Below are 21,504 nucleotides of genomic sequence, written 5' to 3'. Positions count from 1 at the left end.
TTGCATAATGTACAGAGATACCTGCAGTCAATCCCTTCTAGCCATCTAAAGCAGGCAATTAATTGGCACTTCACAAGTTGCTATACTGAACAAGTTTAATTTGCCCGTGTAACTAAAACCACATTAACATCAACAAAAGGACAAGATACAGATAAATGTATGTGCAGTACACTCATGCATACATACAAAGCTCCTATAGTAAACACTGCGTGAAGACTTTTGTATGGAAAAGGTTCCTTTTTGTTACTTCATTATATTTTTCACTAATGGATAAAAGGCATCCGTTCCTTAATGTCGTTGTCTCCTTCTGTCTCCTCTTCCTCCTCACCCGCTTCACTCGTCTCTGTGCTGTCACTGGCCATCTTGTAATAACATTACAAATCAAAAGACATTAGAAGAAAAAGCACTGACACCTACATACCTATGCAATTTAACAATATTAAAAACTGGGGCTAACTTGTATGGTAGTAAAAATAACATGTTCATACCAAAGGTGTAGGAGACTTATCAACATCCAGAATAAGTTTTCCTATATTTCCCCTGTCATGGATTCTCTGCATAGCCTCTTTTACCTGTGACAATAAAGCAGATTCCTCAGCAATTGTATTTATAATTATGTCATTACATTGCACAAGTTAGCTTATGCAAGTGACAATAAAGCAGATTCTGTGACAATAAAGCTGATTCCTCAGCAATTGTATTTATAATTATGTCATTACATTGTACAAGATAAGATAAGATAAGATATTCCTTTATTGTCCCACGTGGGGAAATTTCATTGGTGCAACGCAGGTAGATACAGAGGTAGATACAGAAGAACAGATCACTTATAGGAAGTCTGCTCATGCAAGAAATAGGCCACTCATTGTTTGATAGTGCATCAGTGGGACAATCAGATCCAAACAATTTACAGTGCTAAAAGTCGGACAATATTTAAGATATGTGATATATAATCAAAACTCTTAAGTCATTATTTCTCTATTTAGTTAAGTATGTCATTAATTTTAGACACATTGTTTTAATTCAGGCCTAAAACACGAGGGAGCACTGTGTTACACTCCACTCTCTTGAATGGTTTTGTTCATGGGAAATGCCTCTTCTGAATGGACAGAGCAGCGTGCCAATATCTGGCATAATATAGCAGTAGTTTCCCATGCAAATGTGCATGTAGTCTTTTGTGCACACTGCATAGTAATATGTGCATATACTACATGTGTAAATGGGATTGGCAGAAAGAAAACACTTCGCTTGTGACCTGTGGTGGTTAGATTGACACAATTGTACTTTACATGTTGCTTAATCTTATCTTACCTCCTCTACAGCCCAAAGGGAGTCCACCACTGGCTTTATCTTCTTTTCATTGTAAAGGCCCAACAGTTTTTCCATCACAGACTTCACTAAACCACATTTCTTTTGCTTGAAGAGCAGATTAAGCAGCGAGAATCCTGCTATAGCTTTATTCTCTTCATAAAGCTTTATAGGGTTCACCTTTTCCACTTGCCACCACTGGAACAAAGTAAAATGGATGTAATAGTGGGATATTATCTTCCTGCTTCAAAATATCTATTCAGCAATATTCAGAAGTCCAAAAATAAGCTATTACACAAATTCAGTGCAGTGTAATACATGTTTTTTTGTGCCACTGTGCAGAAATAAATACATGATAATCAGGTTTTTGGCTGCACTGTAATTATATTAATGGAGTTAAAGACAGTGGGAAAACTCAAGTAGGCCACTGTAGGGCACACATAATGTCATGCCCTTTAGATCAGGTGTATTGATTATATATTAAGTCCCATGTCCCCAAAAAACAGTTTGACATTTAGGTATCGGTATAACATATTTTTCAACAGTATAAGCCAGTGTATAATGACCCATTGTATCTATGACTCACAGATTTTGCAAAGCTGAAGAAACTCTTTGTCTCCCCAGTTACCATGTTTGATGCGCCTGAAAAAGCAAAAACAATATGATTGGAGTGCAAATAGGTGGGCAGATGTAACCGGCCATTAATATCCAGTGTGCAGGTAGCGGAACAGTGGCTCTTGACCTTTAATATGCATAGCATTTATTTATACACATTTATTCATGAGGGAAAGTAATTAGTGTAAAATTAGAAAATGATGGTGGTCATGACAATAACACATCCGGGCTATGGCCTTACTTATTTCAGTATCTCTTACCTGATTGCACTTTTTTCTTACCATAAAGGATATATGTACCCAACGGCTTCAATAAACTTAGACTTTTTCCTGTGTTTTCCCCAGACAGACAGTCCAACACAATGTCCACACCCTCAGGAGCAATCCTAAAACATGTGGATCAAAGCAAGTGAAAAGGAATAGAGACGTTAATTTTATGCATTCAAATTTTAATCACCTGCCTTCTTAATAAACCATTCATTATACCATAAGGTTCCATTTAAAACATGACTGAATGATTTACTAAATCACTGCTTTTTCTGCACCTGCCATAGTCTGACCATGTGGCAGTATTCTGATTTCAATGGGTATTTGATTTCTGAGAGTCCAAACTGCATTCTGAGCTTGATCCTAAGGAGAATGTGAACTTCAGCAAAGACAGCCAAGTGACTTATAGTATGTGGTATGTTTACAGGGATTCATTAGCCTTAAAAATGATTGGAAGACAACTGTTGGTTTAATATGCATATAAAATAGTAAAAGATAGGCCTAATTATACAAAGTCTCCCCTAACAGCAGGTTTTATTCTGAATGAGAATGTAGGAGAGCTGCACCCTAATTGGCTCGGCTGGTCCACAGTCAGCCCAGACCTCTCCCCAAGCTGCCGCTTCTCGAGATGAGCTGTGAGTTGCCATGGGGACTGTGACCACACAGGTCCAAATAAGGCAAAGGTAACTATCCCAATGCTCAAACAGAGCCACGTCGACACATCAGCCACAGGCAACAATTACACAGACAATGCCAAGAGTCACCATAGGCAAGATATTTCTTACGTTTTGACCTCGTACATATAATCAACGTTTCTGTCGAAGAGGTGAGTCACAGAGTTTTTGATGGATGGATGTTTGAAACACGACGCAATCCCAAAAACCGTCACATTGGGCACAGTGGAGCACAGCTGAGCCACAGCTTGACCCTGGGAAAAGTAACAATGAGGACACCTTAACTGCGTTTGACTGCACTGAATACAAATGTGTGAATATCTAAAGTAAAGGTAAATACAAAATAAACATCCAGTTATGTTTGTACTTTGTGAAAATATTGATAGTTGGTGATGCACATAAAAGAAACAAGCAAAAAAAAATACATATATTTCAAGTAGTAAAAATACTTACCACACTCCCTCCAGCTGAGTGTACCAGCACTGACATCCCCTCTCGCAAATTGGCCACTTCAAAAAGCATCATGTAAGCAGCCACATAGTTCAGAGAGAATGCTGCAGCTTCAGCAAAACTCATTTCATCTGGCATTTTGTAAACAAAATCCACTGAAGTGCACACCACCTCCGCCCAGGCATTGTAGTTTACAAAAGCCATTACTCTGTCGCCAATCTGAAAGATGCAGTGATGCAAAATAACTTGAATTATACCTAACATGAGATTTGATCATTTCACTAACCTCAAATCCTTCTGTGTTTTCACCCATGGACTCTATTATTCCACAGCACTCAAAGCCCGGTACCACAGGTGTCTTTGGGGGACTGTCAATTGTTCCCTGACGCACCATCAGATCCAAGAAATTTAAACCACTTCCCAAAATACAAACAAACAAAACATGATTTATTTACCTCTGTCATAATAATGCACGATCAACACAAGCATCCTCTCCAGAACAAACACCTCCTCCTGATATTTCTCAAATGTCATAATTTTAATCGCAATTTTTTCTCTTCTCTTCATTTAAAAAAAGTGACCCAATGCAAAGTAAACATTGTAGTCACTGTAGAGGATGAGACAGAGCTCCGTAGAACATCACATACTTGTGGCTTCGCTCGCGGCCGCAATGAACCGACTGCGCTGCGTTAACGCGCTCTTTTCGAGACACGCGGGGTGAAGTTGACGTGCATCTACGACCCAAATCAAATAGATCCCGTTATAATCACCATGCTTTGACGCGTATCTTCACTTCTCCATCCGCGGGTTCGGGCATCGCTTTCTTGGTTACCCTGAGTTTGTTGAGACCACCAAAGCCCGACAGCATCACCACTCGCATCTCTTTGCCATCGCAGGACGGCTCCGCGTGTTGGGGTTCTTTGCTCAACTGTTTCTCTATCATATGCTGGGTTTCTTCAGTCATCTCAGACACTTGTTTAGCCATGATGATGGAGACCGTCACCCTGCGTCCCTGCGCCCCCTCAAATGTTGCGCGATGCAGCAAGTCCACTGAGAGTCCGCGGATCGATGTGGTACACGCACGATGAGGCGCACCAGTCACTCAATGAGTGCAAGTCTACTCACACATGCCGATTTAAAATGCATCTTCGCCGTTGAAATGCAATTTATAATCTCATTTCTTTTAGTTCATACATGTTTAAACGTATGAAGTAAAAAGTGCACCACCTGCTGGTTAAGTGCGTACAAAACTTTATGACATATTCTGACAAAATAGCACGGTCTGATTCTTGGTGTTTCAGGGAATCAAAGAGCACTTCGCTTTTAGATGAGTTATTATAGGCATAAATCCACAGACCTTGTTTTAGGTTGTGCAAAATGTGTGGTATTGAATCTCAAGTGCCGTGTGGTCTAAGCGCACTGCCATCTTCTGGACACATTAAGTATAAGCAAAAGAAAATGTAAAATAATAGATAGAAAATTATCTATTGATGGAAGAGAGAAATTAAAGTCAAACTGTACCTGTAACTTAGCAAATGTATTTTATTGGTGACACAGAGACAGAGTTATCAAGGTAGATGAAACAGCGTAAAACAAGTTTGTCATTTTGTGCGTGTTGTAGCTTCATTGGCTCATAACCTCAGAATAAAATCCTAAAAAGGTGAATTTGACAAAACATACTTTTGGTAGTGATTATTATTAGTGATACATACACAAAGACATGTTCATAAACATTTCTTGACTACATTCTGATAAATAAAGTTCTCATAATTTAGTCTACTGTTAAACTAAATTAAAGATATCGCCACAAGAATTTAATTCTTTGGGACTTCAGTGAATATTCTAAGCCCATGCATTCCTTGGATCTCTTCTTTGAGTGCCTACAAAGAAAGAAAAAAAAAGACACAATGTATGTACATTAAATCAAATGGCCTAATCATTGACAAATGATTGGTTTCAGTCATTTGTCTTTTTTGAGTGTAAGACATATCTAATTCAATCTTTGCACTGGTATTGGAAAAGTGTATCAGCTGATAGAACTGATTATTTCTATATGAAAAATATTTTTCTATTAAGTGTAATATACTAATAATTAGTGATTAGTGAGGGGGGAAATGCAACGCATATCTATCTATAAATAAAGATTTGTTTACAGTAGAGTACTTAAAGTACTTTATCGAACTACACTTACTTGTAATCTGATGTTGGTCTGCAGTTATTATTATTGTATTATGTTTCACTTATCTAGGTCATCTACATTTTGTTCACATTTTAGTTTAACATATTGTTGAGTGGCAGTTATTGTCAGAGGAAATTAACTTCAAACGTTACATTGACTAAATGTGTGTTTTTGGCATAATAGCGCTTGCACTTATTGATCGTAAACATGTAGATTGTTAGACATTTACCTGGTTGACTAATTGGTGTTGTTGAATTGTTCTTTTCCCTTTGAACTCACTGGACTCAATATGAATCTCATACATTGCTCCACATCCACCTAAAAACATTTCCCATCACATGTTGAAATAAGACAACATAAGCGCGCGTGATGATCATGATTGAAAACAACTTGCATAAAGCGTTAACTTCACTGTCCCCAGTGACCCTTAGATTATTTACCTGATATATCCACAACTTTGAGCGAAGACGCCATTGGAAACTTCTCTTGTAATATCTTAACAATCCGACCTTCTCCTTCTGTTTGTGAGGACAAATATCTATGTGCAAGTCCAGAAAACAAACCCTGAGAAGAAACAAATGAGATGGGACAGGTCAGTCAATGGCAAACCGCAGCTGTCATTCAGCGCTAGTTACAGCAGCGTAAACATCTGAAACATTCACAAAATAATTTACTTTTCTATACAAAATACGATGTGCTGTAATCATTGTGTCCCCCAAGGTCCGTCTACATGCAAGCATCATAACGGCAGTTTAGTTCGAACGACGGAAGTTAGCATCGTTAGCATGCTAAATCCTGCAGTAGTATGGGGCTCGTTGTTATGACGTCAACATCCGGGTACTGCAATATATAACATACACAAATTTAATTTATTGTTCCATCGTTTACTGGTTTATTTATCTTATAATGAATTCAGTCAGGAATGTATTAGTGTAGTTTTTAATTACTCCATTTATGTATGTGTTTATCTATGTATCTATTAATTTATTCATTAATTAAAAAAATAAAAGGCCATAGGCCTCTGTAAGACAACCTATACTTAATAATCCAAACCAAACTGCTTGAATGCATTATTATTTCATTTCAATACATATAAAATTGCTGACTATAACATAATCACTAACAGATACTGAGGCCGTACCAATAGTGTTGTGAAGGAGAAGAAGACATTTTTTATGAAATCAAGCTTGAAAGAGGGGCTTATCTCTTTGTGCAGGTTGTCAGGATTTACTGTAGTGGCGGCTATTGCTGTTTACAATGGGCTTTTGTTCCTCTTTCACTGCTCATCTGAGCTTTGTTTCACAATAAGAACGATGTCTCCTGCACAAAGGCAAGCATCAATCTAGACTGTTCCAAATATATCTAATTGTACCTTAATTAGTTTGTTGTTGACAGTTGCTGATGTCACTGCTTTTTAAAAACATGTTCCTCCTCAGTGTGGTCAGTTTGCTCACAGACATGGGCAGAGACAACAGCCCCATGATTGCTCTAGTTCTCCTCTTCCTCAGCTGCGCCTGCCATGCTGAGGAACTTTCTGATGATCTTTCCTGTCCAGATCACCAGGAGAGCTTTGATGGCTCATGCTTTGAACTAGTCGGTGTACAGCGCCCCTTCTTGAGGGCCCAGTCCTGGTGTGAGCGTGGTGGTGGACATCTCGCTTTTATTCTCAATGATGAAACGCAGCAGTTTCTCCAGAAGCATCTGCACCCTGGGAAGAACTGGTGGCTTGGACTGGCACCAGCAGCTCCGAACTTTACTCTAGACACTACTGGTGATGGTGAGAATACAATTTGTGTTTTTTTGTTGTTGTTGTTGTTGTTGTTGTTGTTGTTGTTGTTTAAAGTCATAGCTACGTACGTGGGATTTTTCTTGAATATTTATAATAAACTAAACAAATAAAATTCTCCTCTGGGACAAAAAAGGCTCAAGTCTAAACATAGATATTATTTCAAATCAGATTTGTATTTTACTTGTTTGTAATGTTAAATCTTTACATTTACATTATGTTTAAATGTTAAATTCTCAAGCCGTACATACAATTAGAAAGCATGAATGAAATGAGCAACTAAAACAAGTTTGCAATTGACCCAAAAATCAATCCAGGTTAAACACAGTTAGTGTTTTTAAACTAAAAATCAGATTCAGATTCAGAATCAGAATCAGAAAAGGTTTATTGTCATTGTCAATGAACAGAATTCACAAATATAGACACTTGACACCTGATGATTCGTTGCAACATTAAACAATGAATGAGTCAAAAGAGAAACAATTTAAATCTACTAAAAAGTGTTCATAGTGGTATTACTGTATCTTTAAAACCCAAGTACTGTTATATTTAAAATCGAACATAATTACTAGAAGCAGGTTAAAATTAATATTCCACAATTGCTAATACTGATTGTGGCGCAACCTCTTCTGTAGTACTACCTTGCTAAATCACCATCAATGTTACTTCTAATTGCTCTCTCTGCAGTTTGTATGGCTACTGTAAAGAACATTAAATCATTCATTCACACACCTCCACTCCTGCCCTAATCTTGATATCACCCTGAAACAGCAGGCTTAAACACACAAGATCCTCTTTTCACATAGACACTGAAAATGGCCATAGATGTCATTCTCACTTACCATTGTTATTTTATTTGACTACAGGCAATTCTCTTTCTCATTCATTTACAGTATCTGTTATTCCCTTGATAGTGTTTATAGTTTACAAATGTTTGCACTCACGATGGACATGCTACATTACACCTGTTACAAGTGTGTCGTGAATTATAAATCTAATTTACTGATTGAATTATTACAGGTTCCCTTTCTTGGCTGGATGGCTCAGATGTCAGCTATAATAACTGGGTGAACGCACCAGCGCCAGCGGCAGCTTGCGGTTACATACAGAAACAGTCAGGGTTTCAATGGGAAGCCACAGATAATTGTACCCAAGAAAATACTTTTGTCTGTCAGTTTGGTATGTCACCTTAAATTCATACAATATCTGTGACTTGTTTATCTCACTTAACAATATTTTTCTGCATAGATTCAGGAAGATCTATTTCTTGTGAAGGCCAAAATGCTACTTTGCAATGTGGTTCTGGTCAAGTAATAGAAATAGATGATAGTTTCTTTGGCCGAAAAACCATACATTACTGCAGATCCCATCTCGCAGCCTCACCTACAGCTTCACAGGAAGAATGCAGCTGGATCGATGTGGTGGATTCTGTAACTGGTATGATACCAATTCAAAACTAAGTATTATGTTGTTGTGTAATGTTTAGATTGCACATTCAGTATATTTCAAACAGCTGTTATGTGGGCAAAACCTACAAGTCACTGAAACATAAAACGTATGCCTCTAGCTATGTAGGAACAATGCAACCATAATAGGTCACTAATCCGCTTTCACTCACTCAAAAGTTAAGCTCTATGTTCCTTGACTGTACAATGGTGCATTTACGGTTTGGTGTAAGTATTATTAAGAGTAAAAAGCTACTTGCTATCTAAATATATTCAAACAAACATGACAGGTGTGCACCTTTTCTTTTAGCCCATTGTTATGGACTGCAGGCCTGCCAGGCTCCTGTGGACGTGAGCACATTTGGAGAGCCGTGTCCAGCATTTGGAAGTTACCTTTCTGTGGAATACCACTGCAAACATGGTCAGATTTGCAGAAAAGACAAATGACGGATAAAAAAAAAAAACATTAAATAGCAAGTCTTTCTTCCATTCAGGTCTCTCCCTATTAATGAGCAAACTGGCAGCTGTGTTTGATAATGTCACCATTACTGTCAAGTGGCTTTTGCATCCATTTGAGGGAAATCTCACGTGCACAGTCAACGCTGGAGATGGTCATACAATAGACCCATACAGCCCAGAGGAGTGAGTAACAAATAGTTATACAAAATGTTAATGTTAATGTTAACTAAATGCATTTACTCGGTTTTCAGGATGGAGAGCACTGTAATTCACAAATTTACTGTACCTGGGAGTTTTATAGTCAGTGTTGAATGCACCACAAGTGACTGGCATGTTACAACACAGAAGGCAATAACCATTCAGGAGCCACTGGGAGAGTTTGGTGCCATCAAATGCTTTAGCCAAGACCTTTCTATTGATGACAGCAAATGTAATGCAGCGTATGGCAGGCCAGTACAAATTCAAGTTCTGCTTGAAGCAGGTCTGTCATTCACATATTGTGTAAAAGTGAACATTATTGGTGAATAATATTGGCGAACATTAACATAGTCTGTTTTTGTTTTTGTGTTTAAGGTACAAATGTTACTTATAGAATTCAACACAATGCTCACCTGGTTGCAAACTCTTCTGTGGACAGTGGCGTCACACCTCACAATATAACACTTGACATCGATTCTGTGGAACAGCTTGGACGGGGCTGTCAGAACTTGACTATATCAGCTTCTAATAAGATTTCAGCTAAGACAGTATCCACAAACCTGGAGCTGTGTCTGCTTCAGCCCATCAAGGGTCTGCAGGCTTTTGTGGAGGCCGAGGAAAGCCTGTGTCCGGACACTTCTGATCTCATTATCAATGTTTCTCTGGAGCAAGGAGCCCCTGTGCGGCTTCTGTTCACGCTAACAGGAGCTCATGATAATATCACTGAAACTAAAGACATGCTCAACAGTAGCACACAAGCATTTGCCTTCTCCTCTCCACTTGAAGGTATATTGTGCCAAGCCGTTATGAACCAATGGTAGTAAATTCTATACATTTACATATTGTACTCTTGGATTGAAGGATCTTTACAAGTTAAAGTGCGAGCCATGAATGCACTCTCAACCATGGATGCTGACGTGGACCTTGAAAAAATACTTCTAGCGTGTCATAATTACACAGGCCAACAGGAGGATCCAGTGTGTTATGGAGATAATTACCAACATATTATTATTATTATTATTATTATTATTATTATTATTATTATTATTATTATTATTATTATTATTATTATTACCACGTTAAACATAGAAAGATCAAATGATTGTTTTTGCTGATATAGTAACTGTCTTTTGCAGATGGAAGATGATTTTGGCGATTTCAAAATGACTGCTTCACCTTCCTCTCTGGTTGACTACAGTCAGAGTGTTACTCTAAAAGCCGTAGCCTCATCCCTGCCCAGCGAAGGAATCAAATTTTATTGGAAATGCAGTAAGAATTGTCGTACTTTAGTAATTATATTTAGATTTTTGTTTTTATGTCCAATACTGATGTTTTGTTTTTGGTTACAGAAGGTTCCTGCAAATGTGTGAACGAAACAAACCGTGATTCTTACACAATTGAAAAAGAATGCCTTCCAAATCCTTTTGAATTTGCGAGATACACTTTGATTGCAAAGAAGAGAAGTTGGTTTAGAAGTCCAGTTCAAGTTGCAGCGGCTTCCAAGTGTATCACTGTTTCTCCAGGGGAATTCAGAAATGTAACAATAAGGTAAAAATCCTTAAATTCAGCAATTGAAAAATATTTAATAATATACATTTAATATTTGTATAGATGCGATACTTGCACTTCAATAAATGTTATTACCAATGTTACTCTGAAACTGCACTGTGAAGAAAACTGTCCTGATGTTGTATGGTATTTAGAGGACCAAAGACAATTGGCTGTAAGTTTTGCTCTTTTGAGTACACAAAGCACAAACTGAATTTATCTGCTTTTATATTGATTGATTTTCTGACTTTAATTTCTAGAACAACCTTGAAAAATGTTACTCTGAAGTGAGCAGACGGCCTCCTACTGAAAAGCAGGATGGAAACACTCAATATACTGTTAAGAGTCAACATTTGGAAAAGTCTAGAGATACTATGCAAAACATTGTTGTGATTGCTTATGGTGGGTTTTACACTGAAAAATATACATATGTTGTTTAATTCCACCTCTAATAGTTTTGTATAAGATAAAAATGTATTTGTTGCAGGAAAAACTAAGGCTGGATTTGCCAAGTATATGCTGCCAATACCGGACCCTCCACCAACCCCAACTCCACCTGTGACATCAAGCCCTGCTGCAGACATCATTTCATGTAGCATCTCTCCATCTGCCGGGACAATACTTGATGCTTTTAACATTATGTGCAAAACAAGCCTGACTTGCTCCTCGGGCTGCGTTTACTGCATCAAAACAGACATGGGTAGGGAAGTTGCACTGCTAAACTTTATTTAGCGATTTATAGTGATTTACCAGAGATAAGTTTAATGTTACACATTACAAACTGGTTTCAAGATGCATGTTGACCAATGTGTTTAGCAATAGATACCTAAATGGGTCATTCTGTACTTGAAATTTGTTTTTTACATTTTCTTCTAGGTAAACACCTCAAATGCAGTGATGCACATGAAATGAAGGCAGTCTTTCTGCCTCTTGGAGATAAGAATAACAACTTCAGTTTGTCTTTAATGGTGACTGTAAAAAATGAAAACAAGAAAGCATCCACAAACATAACCACACAGGTCTGTATTCTGCTATTAGAGTCTCTGTTTCAGGCAAGAACATAGTTTAATGTAACTCTCTTCTAAGATTGAGCAAAGTTACACAGAAAGCTCAGTGGATGCCCTTCAGTCTGCAGTTCATGATACAGTGACCCAGTTAGAGCAGCAGGGTCTTCTCTCGGGTGAAGCTCTGGGACAGATATTTACATCAGTCTCAGATATGCTCAACACAGAGTCCAAAGAGGAGTACAAAGATTCAAGAATGAAGGTATCAAATACGTATCATAGTTACTTCAAATGGATCCAAATGCTCCTTTCAAACATGTGTGTTGCTCTTGCAGTTAAGAGAAGTAATGTTGACCAAAATGACCAAAGTCCTAGATGGGTCCCCCAGTAATACAACGCAGGGGGTCCAGGTGATGGCAAGAGCTGTGGCTGGACTCACTCAGCACTCAGATGAGCTCACACCCACTGCTCAGGTACTGTACTCCCTACTTTTGGAAAACGAAATGCAAATGTGCAGGGGAAGGCACCCTTGGGTAAAGAGTTTATGCCTTTTTGAAATGTAAATGTGTTTATCTGCATAAAGCTTTACAAGAACAAAACAACAATACTGGATGTGTGTGGTACATCACGTTTTTGCAGGAAGAAGCTGGTTCGTTGTTGGTGGACCTCAGTGCCTCTCTGAATGTTATCAGTGTCTATCAATTCACTGCAGAAGAAAATAATGAAGTAGTACAAGCAGCTACACCAATTATAGAAGCAGCTAGCAACATTTTAAACGTTTCAGCTAATGTAAGGTTCAAACCAAATCAGATACATATACTGAGGAACATTTTAACAGTAATAATCCATTAACTATTGATTATCTCCTTAGAAAAAAGTGTCAGAATTTCTCCTTACTGGGATTAACAATGTACAAAGTGCTTTACTCATGAATAAAAGACTGGATGGAGAACCTGCCATTATCGATTCTGGTCAGATCGGTGTTTACGTCAATAGGTATGGAGTGATCCCTGACATGTGTTATGGAAACGCCAAACATTTAACTGTATATACTCTATTCCAATGAAGGATAACACCACAGACTATGCAGATGCATGATATCAACATACAGAAGAATACGTCCTCTAGATTTAATCTTCCTGCCCTCCCTGCGGCTATTGTCTCACCAGAAGAACCAGTGGATGTAAGGGTATGTGACAAATATTCATCAATATGAACATAGGATTCCGTAGTTTAACATTTGTTTAAAAAAATCTTGCAACAATGAATTTATGATTAACAGATGATGAGTTTCACAAAGAATCCATATGCTTGGAACGAGGAAAACATCACTGGGGCAGTAGGATCAGTCTCTTTAACCAGAATGGATGGCAGTGTCATCGCTGTCCATGACTTACCAGAGGAGATAGAGGTAATGTGTAAGACATCAAATACTAATATTTTGGTATGTTAAAAGATAATGCGTGTTTACTTTTATTTGTTGTTTCTAGATTTTCCTTCCAAGACTGGATGTGGGGCAGGAGAATAGCACTGAGCTAGACTTGGCCAATTTCAGTACTTTAATAATAGACGTCCCTTCACCTGATGTAACACTTGTTCTGAGAATGGAGCCATCCGAAGACATTTCTTTTGTCGCATTTCTGGGATATAAAGCTTATCCAACGCATGAGAAATACGTCGCAAAGGCACAGCTCCCTTTAGAGGAAGCAACAGAAGGTATACTATTAAACATACATCTTTAAATTAAACACTTTGTCAAATCTTTATTTTTTATTTATTAATATCTTTACTTATGTTTAATCACAAATATGTAATTATCTTACAGAGGAAAAGTTTATCTGGGTAGTGAGGCCAAAGGATCGAGCTGGAGATGTTGGCGTGCACTATCTTGTTATAAAACCTATTGTAAAACCTGGCGTCAAATCAGTCAATGCCACTGTGAATGTAGTCACTATTGCTGCTCAGTGTAAGTATTGGAATGAAACCGAGTCATTTTGGAGTGAAGATGGCTGCAGGGTAAGTATAAAAAAATATCTGTGTCCAATAAACAGTTTTTCAATAGATTTGCATTTAGTAATTCATGAATTTCCTTTCTCAGGTTGGTCCACTCACCACACACGCAGTAACTCAGTGCTTCTGTAATCACTTGACAGTTTTTGGCAGCTCCTTTTTTGTAATGCCAAACTTGGTAGATGTGTCACGCACTGCAGAGCTGTTCGCAACTTTTACTAACAACCCAGTTGTGGTTTGTTTTGTTGGTGCCATCTTTGCTGCTTATCTTCTGGTTGTGGTGTGGGCACGAAGGAAAGACATCCAGGATTCAGCTAAAGTAAACTACAACACAATTTACTGGAAAATACAAAACACATTTCTATATTTTGTTTTCAGCTGAATTCATTTTGTTTCATCTTTTAAGGTCAAAATAACCTTACTAGAAGACAATGATCCTTTGGCAGAATATCGCTATATGATAAATGTCAGCACTGGACATCGGCATGGTGCATCTACGTCCTCTCAAGTGAGTCACATGTTTGTAGACAGAGTGAAAAGTGAAATCTATTATACTTAAGGTTAATGTTAATGTTTTCATTCGACTGTCCACATGCTGTAGGTGACAATAACACTGCAGGGGACAGAGGGAGAGAGTGAGCCCCATCACCTGACAGACGCAGAGAAACCTTTATTTGAGAGAGGTGCAGTGGACATGTTTCTGCTGACCACTCATTTTTCTTTGGGGGACCTGCAGAGCCTACGACTCTGGCATGACAACTCAGGAGCCTACCCAGCGTGGTGACAGTTTTGTTTGTTTTTTTGATCACGTCGAATTAACTATCTGTAAACGTTGAAGGTAGCTGTAAGATGTTTCTTTCAGGTATGTCAACAAAGTCATGGTTCAGGATGTGGAGACTGGTCAGAAGTGGCACTTTCTGTGTAACTCCTGGCTGGCCATAGACGTGGGAGAGTGCACGCTTGACAAGGTTTTCCCAGTGGCAACGGAAATGGACCTGAAGAGATTTAGGTAATAGTTTTTTAAGCCAAAAAGGACGGTGCTACATTCTGACCTGTATTTTACCTCTTTTTTCTTCTAGTAATCTGTTTTTCATGAAGACTGCCAAGGATTTCCGCGATGGTCACATTTGGTTTTCGGTTGTCAGTCGTCCTCCTTGCAGCACCTTCACTCGGGTGCAGCGTGTCTCCTGCTGCTTCTCTTTGCTCTTGTGCACCATGCTCACAAGTATTATGTTCTGGGGCATCCCGACAGATCCTTCTGAACAGACAATGGACCTGGGTAAAGTCTATTTTGTTTTGTTTTTTACTTTGAAACTATTTTCTTACTGCCAAAATTGTCACTACTTATACATCAACAAATGCAATACATTATTCAAAATGTTGTACAATTCAACAAACCACCTATTTTAGTTAATTAATCAATAAGTTGTGTTCAAGTGACATGCCTACAGTTTGAAATTGATCTGGCGAATTAGCTGCTTCACTCTCAGATTGCAGATTGTTGACCTGGTTTATGGTTCATATCTCTGTAATTACAGAAACTATCCACATGAAACAAAAACCCGAAATAGGGTTCATAACTTTGGTTATTTTATATACAAAAACAGTACCTCTACCACTAAGTTATTGGCCTCTGTCCTCAATCTTAAACTATCATCACTAACATCACCATGTTTATTGTTGTTTTTGGCAGGACACATTGAGTTCACATGGCAGCAAGTGATGATTGGGATTCAAAGTTCAATCATCATGTTTCCCATAAATCTGCTCATTGTGAGTATTTTCAGAAACACTCGTCCTCGTGAAAAAAGTAAAACAGAAGTGTCCAAACAGGGGAAGATGGGTAAAGTGTCCCCCTCTCAAAGCTCTCCTCAGAAAGAGCTTAAGGACATCACCCCAGACACTGTGATCAAAGTAAGAAGATTCAAAACGACACTGGGGAAAAATAAAAGCAACATTTATATTTGAATTTCTTTGTAGGACATAAAACGAATTGCGCAGTCCTTATCAAAGGCCATGAAAAGCCCACTTCCACATTTAGACCTCAAACCTGGGCAACAGTGGGATATCAACGTCCTATTGTCTTTGGTTGAGGACATAATCAAACAACATAATAGGCCTTCTGAAGATTTCTATAATGACACAGCGAAAAAGGAGCGCTCTATGATCCTGTCTTTGGGCTCAGTCAGCTTGCGAGGTAAAATGTAATGGTACCAAACTATATCAGTTCTTTTATAAAACAGATGACAAAACAATTAGCAAATCTCATAAAATAATTATTAACAAATGTAAGAATACAACACATGGACATATTTTCAGTTTCAAAATGGCAATGTTTGGATCTTTTTTCTTAATCCAATAAATAGATATGTTCTCTAACAGGATCCAGTATGTGGGAAGACTCTGATAAATCATCTAATGGGGCCCAAAAGAGCACCACCAGCTACACCCGATATCTGTACAGGCAACTGCGCCATGTTGAAAAGGAGCTGGGTTTGTTGGGGCCCTCTCGTTTCCCCAGTTCCAACAACTACAACCGGGCACTGCAGCAGGTCCATGGCATGAAGTCTCTGCTGGAGTACCATCTCCCATTGTCTTGTCTGGAGGGTGAGCAGCTAGACATCAGCACCAGTCCCGAAGAGAGCATCAGCGGGGATCCTAAAAAGAGAGGCGGGCTGCCCTGGTGGTTTGTCTTTGTGGGGTGGTTACTGGTGATTGCGACCAGTGTCACGTCAGGATACTTCACGATGATGTATGGGCTGACGTATGGGAAAGATCGCTCAATAAGCTGGCTAATCTCAATGCTTGTCTCCTTTTTTGAGAGTCTTTTTATTACTCAACCATTAAAAGTAAGACATATTTGAGGGTTGGAGGTTTAAAAATCAAAATTGCACTTAATTTAAACTCAAATTCCTTTACAGGTTCTCGGGTTTGCAGCGTTCTTTGCTCTTGTTCTGAAAAAGGTTGATCAAGAAGAATATGGAGAGCCTCAGGTAGACGGACTTGCAATTAATTCAGGTATGACACCCAATGGCACAAAACAACAGAAATAATAAGAAATTCAATGTAGTACATCGAGCTTGTACTCATTTATTTTAATCTACAGTTAATGGAAATCTCATATTGCGTAACCACTAAATTAGAATAAAATTGAATAGATTGTGGTAATATTTTACTATATTTTGTGTATCTTTCAGTCAAATTAAAACCTACTTGCCCTTAGATGACCCAGATACTGTGCGCGCTGCGAGAAGAGACAGCACCTGTAGTTTTTACCAACCACCCCCCCCAACTGACATTGAGAAGATGAGGAACATCATGATAAAAGAGCAAAGAGTCTTTATCCTCATAAAGGAGATTGTAGGTATGAAAACGCATTGCCCCAGAAAATGAGCCACAATATTCCTACAATATCTATCACAATTGTGCTTTTGTTTTTACTTTCAGCCTATATGGGGTTTATGTGGATGCTTCTCTTAGTGGCTTATGGTCAGAGGGACCCCAATGCTTACTTTTTGACTCAACACATACGTCAAAGCTTCAGCAAAGGCATCTCAGACACTATGAATATTCAGGATGTGTTTGGTTGGGCAAACGCAACGCTATTGAGCAACCTTTTTGGCGACTATCCAGGTAGGTATGCTTTGAAATTACATAGTGAATGAAAATGTCACTCTCTTTCATGTTGAGGCACATTGGTCTATCAACACATGGGAAAGTACATGCACTTTAAAGCATATCAGGTTTGGTTAGTTTTTGAACACCTAATGTACATTGGCGCAGACTTTAATTGTACATTGTTGATCATCCATAACTGCCCCTTTTATATACATTTACATTTGTAACAAATAATAACAACAACCCTTCTCTCTACCATTTACTCCTTCTTCCGGGCGTCAACAGTTGTACAGTTTTGTCTGATCTTTTTTGTACAGGTTTTATCACAGATGGTAACTCAAAACTGGTGGGCAACGCCCGTCTTCGCCAAGTCAGAGCCCAGCAGAAATCCTGCCATGTGGCTCCATCCATGAAGGAGTCTGTGTCAGAATGTCACGCTCCCTATTCATGGGAATTGGAGGACATGGGCGCCTATGGTCCAGGCTGGACCTTCACTGTGCCAGATAATGAGACACAACATCTGGAAAACCCATGGAAATATCAGTCACAGAGGATGCTTCGGGCCTATCCCATTTGGGGCAATGTGGTACTTTACAGAGGCGGGGGGTTTGTGGTGGATCTTGGCCCAAATTACCAAAACTCCAGCAGGTACATGAATGCAGTATTTCTAAAAATGTCTACAATAAACAGTAGCCCCTGTGGCACAGGGACTTATGCTCCAAGTAAGTTAAAAGGTGTTTGTTATACATTATTTTATTTATATATTTCTCTGTCTTGAAGGGTCCTCCAATACCTTTATGACAACACTTGGTTTGATGCATACACTCAAGCCATCTTTGTTGAATTTACTGTGTATAATGCAAATGTGAATCTCTTCTGCATTGTTACACTAATGCTGGAAACCACAGCCATTGGTGAGTTACAACATGTCTCTACTTTTTTAAAGTGTTTGAAACTAAATCCAAATTCCTGTGTTTATTACAGGCGCTTTTCAGTTTCGCAGTGAACTTCAAAATGTTCGTCTGTATCAGTCTACTGGTGGCTTGCATATCTTTGTGATGGCCTCTGAAGCTATTTACTTTGTTTTCATTCTTTACTATATGTTTGTTCAGGTATGATTGATATCAATGGGTATAATATTTAAACGTACATTGACAGCAGCACACTTTCTTATATTTGTTTCTCACAGGGAAAGTTAATAAAGCAGCAGAAATGGTCTTATTTTAGAAGCAAGTGGAACTTCCTTGAACTGGCTATTATTGTCTTGAGCTGGAGTGCCCTCTCTGTGTTCATCAAGAGAACTTTATTGGGAAAACGAGGGATAGAGTATTATCAGGACCACAAAGACCAGTAAGTTAAACAAGGGAATTCTTCAACCAGGCATATTACTGTTGGTATATAATTACACTGTATATCCACATGTCTTAAGATGCAACCCTGTGCACAACAAAAAATACTTTAGTAGTTTGTTCAATGCATCTCACAATAATGTGGATCAGACCTGTCGTTAATCTGCATTTTTATTTTTACTTTATTCTACAACATGGTTCCATAAATAGATACGTGTTTGTACAAACAAATTGTTATAAGATCTTTACACTGTATAAATGTCTTGAAGATTTGCCAGTTTCCATGAGACAGCCAAGGCTGATGCAGTGCTGGGGTATCTGATTGCATTCCTGGTGCTGCTGGCTACAATCAAACTCTGGCACCTGCTGAGACTGAACCCCAAGCTGCACATGATCACCTCCACACTGCAGCGCGCCTGGACTGATATTTCAGGCTTCCTGGTGGTCATAACCATCATGTTCCTGGCCTATTCTATTGCTGTGAGAATTTTCCCACACTACACTTTAACCGATATGACAAATAAACCTGCATCCATACATATAGCCATGTATAGTAGCATAGATATACAGACAAATATACATTTACATGCATGCAGTAAAGAAGCAAGGGTGATATAGTCCAAGTACGAATAAAGATAATACAAAAATAGTTCAATTTGATTACAGATGTTGCCCTGGCAAAATTTGCTGTAGCATTGTCAATATAACTATTCATTATCATCAATGTATCCCTATTCCAAGAGGAGTTATGTATATGTTTTATTTCATTTCAGTCCAACCTGATGTATGGCTGGAAACTGTACTCCTACAGAACGCTGTTAGACGCTGCTCAGACCATGGTCAGTTTGCAGCTTGGGATTTTTAACTATGAAGAGGTAATATGGAGATTGTAATGCAGTACAGCAACAGCTAACCACATAATAGAATGAGTTTTAAAACAATATTTGGTTTTCCACAGGTACTGAATTACAACCCAGTGCTTGGAGCTTTCCTCATCGGCTCATGCATTGTGTTTATGACCTTTGTTGTGCTGAATCTTTTCATTTCTGTCATTCTTGTGGCATTCAGTCAAGAGCAGATTCATCATAAGGTGCAATCCCCAAATTTCAGTCATGAAAAAGTGTATGTATTAATTACATGTATTTATATTTCCACAGCCATCAGAAGAGGAAGAGATTGTTGATCTGATGCTGATGAAAGTGTGCAGTTTGTTTGGGATAAAATGCAAAAATCTAAGTTGTGATGACAAGCTAGTTTCAACTAATGGAATATCAACCATTTCTTCTGGGATCAACGATGAAGCATGAAATGTCAATGTGTAGTATATAGTATATAGTATATAGTATATATATTAGCTGGGAATTAGTTGGCCATGTACGTAAATGTAATTACGTCACTGAATATTTTAGTTTGCATAAATGTAAAATACTGAGATACAGTGAGAATATGTCTTATGTCAATATGTCATGAAAAAATATGTGAAATTAATATGCTTTTGCAATAGACGTCATGCTTGTAGAGACACAACAAAAACATTTAGCATTGACCTGCAGCAGCAATAACAAAATGTAAATCAAAAGAGGCAGGACACATTTCCCACATTGTCTCATCCTACATTAAGCACCCAAACAAAACAACACAAATACAAAAACACAACAGCAAAAGTTGATTAACGAGGCAAATTTTTTTTTTAGCCACGTTAATCAACTTGCATCCACAGATTTATAGTCTATTGTTTTAACATCTGTTTTCTCAAAATTCATTTTTTGCACATACGGACATAAAGATCACACCTTCACCAACTTACACCAAACATTCTGTCTTGTTCTTAACAAGATTTTGACGGCTCGTACAAAAGGATTTGTTGATAACTAAGCCCTGATTTTTTACAAGTTTTAGCAAAAATATATGCACATTTTGATTTTTTGCACTTCTATACAAAACATTACATGGTGGAAAACTTGTAATAGGCCTATGTGTTCTTGCATCTGTGTTAGTAAACTTAAGAAGAAGTTTCAAATAATTAAATTCAAGATTTTTTCATATCAGAATCAGAAAAGGTGTATTGCTCTTGTTATTGAACACAGTAAGCAAACTTAATGCCGGAGGTTGTCTTGGCGTTAAGGTGCAACATAAAACAATGAATAATATAATAATAATAATAATAATAAATATAGCCGCAAGTGGCAATGATCGGCCCTCGCCACGCCGCCGCCACGCCGCAAGAGGAGGGGGCGCTAACGCGCCCCAATTGTCCTTTTATTACATCTACTGCTGAATCTGTGACGCTGTCACATCTTCTCCCCTTTGTTTTACCATCAAAAAGCAGTTTTATTTTGAATTCTTGACACCGTGACTCTTAGCATAAAAATGTGGATAACTTTTGATGGTCCACCCCTGAAGATGAGTCTCACCAAATTTCAGGTTAATAGGGCTGACGCCCTAAGAGGAGTTTGTGAAAGTCTAAAGTGTAAACATGTTCTGGCGATTTCCCCATTGGAATAACATGGAAGGTTTCGGTCATCGTTACGGCAACGCCATAACAATTATGACATGGGTCTCATTGACTTTTTTGATGGGGATTCTAAAATTGAG

The 21,504-nt window shown here is 38.3% G+C and overlaps 3 protein-coding genes across 3 annotated transcripts; 1 reads left to right on the top strand and 2 right to left on the bottom strand.

Annotated features, from left to right (window-relative positions):
* Positions 1-81: 81 nt before the first annotated feature.
* vat1l (vesicle amine transport 1-like) lies at positions 82-4,370 on the bottom strand. The gene is made up of 9 exons (XM_072465449.1): positions 4,084-4,370; positions 3,600-3,729; positions 3,317-3,532; positions 2,975-3,117; positions 2,205-2,308; positions 1,895-1,950; positions 1,312-1,506; positions 489-572; positions 82-362 (listed from the first exon to the last, which is right to left on the bottom strand). The coding sequence occupies exons 1-9, from the start codon at positions 4,296-4,298 to the stop codon at positions 264-266; spliced, it is 1,242 nt and encodes a 413-aa protein (XP_072321550.1). The 5' UTR covers positions 4,299-4,370; the 3' UTR covers positions 82-263.
* A 538-nt stretch (positions 4,371-4,908) lies between these two features.
* On the bottom strand, positions 4,909-6,285 carry bola3 (bolA family member 3). The gene is made up of 4 exons (XM_072465128.1): positions 6,167-6,285; positions 5,933-6,056; positions 5,722-5,810; positions 4,909-5,193 (listed from the first exon to the last, which is right to left on the bottom strand). The coding sequence occupies exons 1-4, from the start codon at positions 6,233-6,235 to the stop codon at positions 5,128-5,130; spliced, it is 348 nt and encodes a 115-aa protein (XP_072321229.1). The 5' UTR covers positions 6,236-6,285; the 3' UTR covers positions 4,909-5,127.
* A 674-nt stretch (positions 6,286-6,959) lies between these two features.
* Positions 6,960-20,254, top strand: LOC140381259 (polycystin-1-like protein 2). The gene is made up of 41 exons (XM_072465289.1): positions 6,960-7,269; positions 8,299-8,457; positions 8,527-8,715; positions 9,034-9,144; positions 9,218-9,365; positions 9,434-9,663; positions 9,756-10,166; positions 10,242-10,357; positions 10,517-10,649; positions 10,730-10,928; positions 10,992-11,103; positions 11,189-11,330; positions 11,416-11,628; positions 11,805-11,947; positions 12,015-12,194; positions 12,268-12,405; positions 12,572-12,721; positions 12,804-12,928; positions 13,001-13,121; positions 13,215-13,343; positions 13,423-13,648; positions 13,758-13,948; positions 14,031-14,261; positions 14,349-14,450; positions 14,544-14,722; positions 14,805-14,951; positions 15,022-15,221; positions 15,636-15,856; positions 15,923-16,139; positions 16,325-16,791; positions 16,864-16,960; positions 17,166-17,306; positions 17,390-17,575; positions 17,878-18,208; positions 18,341-18,474; positions 18,545-18,672; positions 18,750-18,910; positions 19,179-19,389; positions 19,683-19,784; positions 19,868-19,999; positions 20,067-20,254. Exons 1-41 carry the CDS (start codon positions 6,972-6,974, stop codon positions 20,214-20,216), a joined length of 7,401 nt encoding a protein of 2,466 aa, XP_072321390.1. The 5' UTR covers positions 6,960-6,971; the 3' UTR covers positions 20,217-20,254.
* Positions 20,255-21,504: the final 1,250 nt, after the last annotated feature.

This window comes from Eucyclogobius newberryi, unplaced genomic scaffold, assembly GCF_026437365.1.
Source record: "Eucyclogobius newberryi isolate DKJ021-1_F unplaced genomic scaffold, fEucNew1.0.hap1 SCAF_5, whole genome shotgun sequence".
Classification (NCBI taxonomy): Eukaryota; Metazoa; Chordata; class Actinopteri; order Gobiiformes; family Gobiidae; genus Eucyclogobius; species Eucyclogobius newberryi.
Note: the sequence above shows the minus strand (reverse complement) of the source record. Positions and strands in the feature narration are given on the sequence as shown.

Excerpts from the sequence above, each read along its gene's own strand:
- vat1l (XM_072465449.1), bottom strand. The coding sequence starts at position 4,298 with ATGGCTAAACAAGTGTCTGAGATGACTGAAGAAACCCAGCATATGATA. Across the intron at positions 3,533-3,599 it reads AAAACACAGAAGGATTTGAG|ATTGGCGACAGAGTAATGGC; the intron begins GTTAGTGAAATG and ends TGCATCTTTCAG. Across the intron at positions 2,309-2,974 it reads TATATGTACGAGGTCAAAAC|GATTGCTCCTGAGGGTGTGG; the intron begins GTAAGAAATATC and ends CACATGTTTTAG.
- bola3 (XM_072465128.1), bottom strand. The coding sequence starts at position 6,235 with ATGATGCTTGCATGTAGACGGACCTTGGGGGACACAATGATTACAGCA. Across the intron at positions 6,057-6,166 it reads ATCGTATTTTGTATAGAAAA|GGTTTGTTTTCTGGACTTGC; the intron begins GTAAATTATTTT and ends GTTTCTTCTCAG. Across the intron at positions 5,811-5,932 it reads CAAAGTTGTGGATATATCAG|GTGGATGTGGAGCAATGTAT; the intron begins GTAAATAATCTA and ends AAATGTTTTTAG.
- LOC140381259 (XM_072465289.1), top strand. The coding sequence starts at position 6,972 with ATGATTGCTCTAGTTCTCCTCTTCCTCAGCTGCGCCTGCCATGCTGAG. Across the intron at positions 10,167-10,241 it reads CTTCTCCTCTCCACTTGAAG|GATCTTTACAAGTTAAAGTG; the intron begins GTATATTGTGCC and ends CTTGGATTGAAG. Across the intron at positions 16,792-16,863 it reads TTATTACTCAACCATTAAAA|GTTCTCGGGTTTGCAGCGTT; the intron begins GTAAGACATATT and ends ATTCCTTTACAG.